The sequence below is a fragment of the Eurypyga helias genome, unplaced genomic scaffold (assembly GCF_000690775.1).
Source record: "Eurypyga helias isolate BGI_N326 unplaced genomic scaffold, ASM69077v1 scaffold38714, whole genome shotgun sequence".
NCBI classification, from domain to species: domain Eukaryota; kingdom Metazoa; phylum Chordata; class Aves; order Eurypygiformes; family Eurypygidae; genus Eurypyga; species Eurypyga helias.
Genome location: NW_010245036.1, coordinates 1 through 4,143, shown reverse-complemented (window position 1 = coordinate 4,143; position 4,143 = coordinate 1). Strand labels below are relative to the sequence as shown.

At 47.5% G+C, this 4,143-nt stretch overlaps 1 protein-coding gene across 1 annotated transcript; it reads left to right on the top strand.

The window, feature by feature from the left end:
* The first annotated feature begins 849 nt into the window (after positions 1-849).
* On the top strand, positions 850-2,217 carry OSR1 (odd-skipped related transciption factor 1). Its single transcript, XM_010149948.1, has 3 exons — positions 850-1,073; positions 1,117-1,542; positions 2,082-2,217. Exons 1-3 carry the CDS (start codon positions 850-852, stop codon positions 2,215-2,217), a joined length of 786 nt encoding a protein of 261 aa, XP_010148250.1.
* The last annotated feature ends 1,926 nt before the right edge of the window (positions 2,218-4,143 follow it).

Here is a 4,143-nt window from a genome sequence, read left to right as displayed (position 1 = left end):
GCTGGTGGGTTGGGTGTCCCCATGGGAAGGGTCCCTCTAGCCCTCATCTTCTTGCCTTTTGAAGGGTTCTAATTAAGCGATTGCCTAGATTAGGACGTGGGCTTGAAACCAGGCACTTCCCCCTGGTGAGAGCAAATAGCACTTTAGCTTTGTCACCCGGACTCAGCATTTTCCCATTTCTTTTTGCAGTACATGAGAGAGGGGACTGTTGGCTGTCTTTTTCTCCCCCCAGAACTCATGGATTTTCTATTTTTAAATGACGGAGGACATGAAGTCTGAGTACCCAGCTGCATCCACCAGCCCTGAGGCAGAGGCTTGGCTGAGGCCAGACCACAGTCTGCACCCCCTCCCTGTGTCACCTCAAGGGTCAGGGCTAAAGACAGCTTTTGTGGGCAGACACAGTGGGCAGTATCTCACCATTTTATAAAGTCTGAGAGCACCCAGGAAGAGATTTTAAATTATGCAGGAGAAACCTGAGTTTTGTGGGCCAAAATGGACTATTTTCACTGTCCTTGTGCAGGGGATCATCAGAAGTCTATCTGACACAGGGATGTTGTTGGGGGATGAATGATTGTGGATGGGTCAAAAATTCTGTGTGTGAGGAACGGAGAGAAGGAGAGTCTGGAGATCTGTGGGGATACACTTGCAGCCAAGAGCTGGTCAGGCCTCTCCAAGTCCAAGGCAGTCTCCTCCTATGGCTTTGGAGAAGGGCATTAACGAGTGGTGAGGTGAGAAATTCCCTCTGCTTTTATCTTCATATAAATCCACCTCTCCCTCTCCCTTGCTCCATCTTTGTTTTCCAGGTCTTTTCCTCCCCTGTTCCCAAGATCCTCCTCCTAAGCAGACAACATGGGAAGTAAGACCCTGCCAGCCCCAGTGCCTATCCATCCTTCCCTCCAGCTCACCAACTACTCCTTCCTGCAAGCGTTCAACGGGCTGCCCGCCGTGCCCTCTGACCACCTCTCCAACCTCTACGGCTTCAGCGCCCTGCATGCTGTACACCTGCACCAGTGGACTTTGGGGTATCCGGCGATGCATCTGCCACGCTCCTCCTTCTCCAAGGTGCCCAGCGTGTCGAGCCTAGTGGATGGACGGGTTCAGCCGCCCAGTGCCCAGCGTGTCGAGCCTAGTGGATGCACGGTTCGACCGGCCAACCTTCCCCCTCTTTCCACATGTCATCCAGCCCAAGCAAGAGGCCGCTAATGTGACCCTCAAAGCCAAACCCCGCTTCGACTTTGCCAACTTAGCAGTGGCTGCCACACAAGAGGACCACTCTAAATTGGGACAGGCAGACAGTCAGGGCTCACCCCCAGGGCTGGGCTCTTTGCTTGAGGTGACTAAACTCTCTCCAGAGAAGAAACCCACGCGGGGAAGGTTACCGTCCAAAACCAAGAAGGAGTTCGTGTGTAAATTCTGTGGCAGGCACTTCACCAAGTCCTACAACCTTTTGATCCATGAAAGAACACACACCGATGAACGGCCCTACACATGTGACATTTGCCACAAGGCCTTCAGAAGACAGGATCACTTGAGGGATCACAGGTAATGATTCTTCTTCTCCTGTCCTTTTTCCTTGTGTATCTGTACTCTCCCAACTACCCACCTTCACTCATGAAGGCGCTTGTAAAAAAAGTCATGTCCCTGGCCAGCTGGCAGTGTTCCCTCTAGGTTTTCCTCTTCCCAGTGATGGTGGAGGAGCCCAGATAACTCACTTGGGAAGACAGGGTGGTTGTTGTACTCACTCACCCCACAGAAATTACGTTCACAGCCTCCTTTTTAGTTTCCACAGACGTTTTCACCCTCCATTTGCATTGTCTTGAGTCTTCTGCCTTTGTGATCATTCAAAAGTGTAATAAAGACACACAACCGTGTGACCCCAAAGTTAGAGAGAAGCTCTTTATCCCTATGAGAGGCACCCTTGTAAGCCTCCGACACTCCCCTTTCTTCTTGCACACACACGGATGATCGCCCAAGTGCCGCACTCCAGCGCTCCCGGTCTCAGCAGTAGGTGCAAAAAGCTCAAGCATGATCAGGAAGATCACTGGTTATTTCTGACATCTCGATTGTTTTTCTCTCCCTAGATATATCCATTCTAAAGAAAAGCCTTTTAAGTGTCAAGAATGCGGGAAAGGATTTTGCCAGTCCAGAACGCTAGCTGTCCACAAGACACTGCACACGCAAGTAAAGGAACTGAAACCTGCCAAACTTAAGTGCTGAACCTCCAACTTCTATGAACTTTTCCTCCCCTTCAGACTTTACACCAAAACCAGAGCAGAAACAAAACTTTCAGGATGGGAGCACTGAACTTCATGTTTTGTTTTTGTTTGTACTTTAAAAAGAGCAAAATCGGCGCCCCGTTCCCCCTCGCCCCCTTCCCACCCAAGCAACTAACTTCCTAAGTCGTGGGTGAAAAGATTAATTTGCATTTAAAATATACACGAATGATGCAGAGGGTGTTAGCTGACTTGTGTGGCTTTGATAAACTTTATGCCAAAAGGTGGTGCTCACGTGTTGGACAGGAATTTCTTTAAAAGCAAATAAAAACCCACAAGTCTCCCCACCCCCCCCCAAATCTCAACAATAACAACAAAAAAACCCACCCAAAATCGTAGCTTCCAAAAGTATTACTTTAAAAAAACCCACAACCTCTTATTTTATACCTTTTTTTTTTTTTTTGACTGTATAAAGCTTCTTATTTTTACACTTCAGGAAATACAGAGAATTCGGAAGACGATTAAGAACCGAAACGGTGATTTCTCATCACAGCACCATTAGGACAAGGAGAAGGGCAACTTGAAAATCTCATTTGTTAGTTTGTTTTGTTAAAAAGAGAAGAAAATAAATGTTTGGAAATGACCTAAACCTCTCAAGTGGGGAGTTCTATCATGCGCTAGAAAATGCATCCAGATCTTGGACCTGCGGGTCCCCAGTGTTCAGGACAAATCAGTGTTCGTGGGACATGGAGACCCTTTTTTTTTGTGCCTTGTGGTCTAGTGCGCTGTGAGGAGGTTTGTGACTTGTGGACTTATTTAAAAAATACCCAGAGGAGAGAAATATGGCAATATGTCAAAGTGACGGTATGCACAACATGCTTTTAGTGGTACTTTAAAGTCTTCGTGTGTCCTGATGAGAGAGAACAAATCTCAACCTGAGAGCGTTTTTTTTTTTAAATGCTGGCTTTCTGAACAGTGTATTCAAATTAAGAGACATTCCAATAAGTTTTGTTTATTAAAAAAAAAAAAAAAAGTTGTATGGCTGTTTGGCACTTTATGCTGATTATTGGTAATTGACATTTATCACTGGATTGTGTGTGTTTTTTAAGTATTAAAATAAATCGTTATTTTACAGGCAAGTCTGCATGGACTACATATGTGCTCGTTTGGTTTCTGGTCTCTTCCCCAGCAAACCCTTTCAGTCAATATTCAGAACCTTTCTTTTTTTTTTGAGTTAACTTTGTATTTCCTCAGTGCTTGTTTCTACCAGCCTTGGAAAGTCTGGATCTTTCCTGTATGCATAAGCTTCCCCCTCCTCATTTTCTTTTTCTTCTCTCCTTCCTCTTTCTTTCTTTTTTTCTTATTTTTTTTTTAAGGCTGACAGAAGTAAACAGATCTGCAGGGAGTCAAATAATTTTGCTGCTAGTGCGGAAAAAAAAAAAATCGTCTTGGGTAACTAAACCCTGGGTATTAGCTGATAAGATTAGGTGTCAGAAGTGTTATAAAACAAATCAGACGAAGAAAGGGCGAATGCTGCTGCTCTCCCAGCCCCAAGACGCTGCGGGGAGAGGCCGCCTTCGCGCTCCCTTCCCGTCGCTTGTCAGGAACGGGCATTTTTCCGTCGCATCTTCGGCCGGTTCAGCGCCGATCGGGGCGGCCTTTGATTCCCGGCAGCTGTCTTAGATCAGGGATGTTTATTCCACTGCGAAACCGCTTTGGATCGAGATGGGGGAGAGAGCTCAGAGCTGGGGGATCCGCCTGAGCCTTTGAAGCTCCTCTTTCTTGTCCCCCTCGGCAAACCCTAAATCCTCTCCCCGCTCCCGTCGCAGGCCAGTGCCCCCCGCGATACGAAAAGCCTCCTGCGAACGAGGGCGGCCACACGTCCGCGGTAACAGCAGACCCTCCCCCCGGGCGTCGGGGGGCGGGCGCG

What these genes read in the sequence shown, in the direction of transcription:
- OSR1 (XM_010149948.1), top strand. Translation starts at nt 850, where the DNA reads ATGGGAAGTAAGACCCTGCCAGCCCCAGTGCCTATCCATCCTTCCCTC. An exon ending in TTCTCCAAGGTGCCCAGCGT is followed by an intron (nt 1,074 to 1,116) that starts GTCGAGCCTAGT and finishes CCCAGTGCCCAG; the next exon opens with CGTGTCGAGCCTAGTGGATG. An exon ending in GATCACTTGAGGGATCACAG is followed by an intron (nt 1,543 to 2,081) that starts GTAATGATTCTT and finishes TTCTCTCCCTAG; the next exon opens with ATATATCCATTCTAAAGAAA.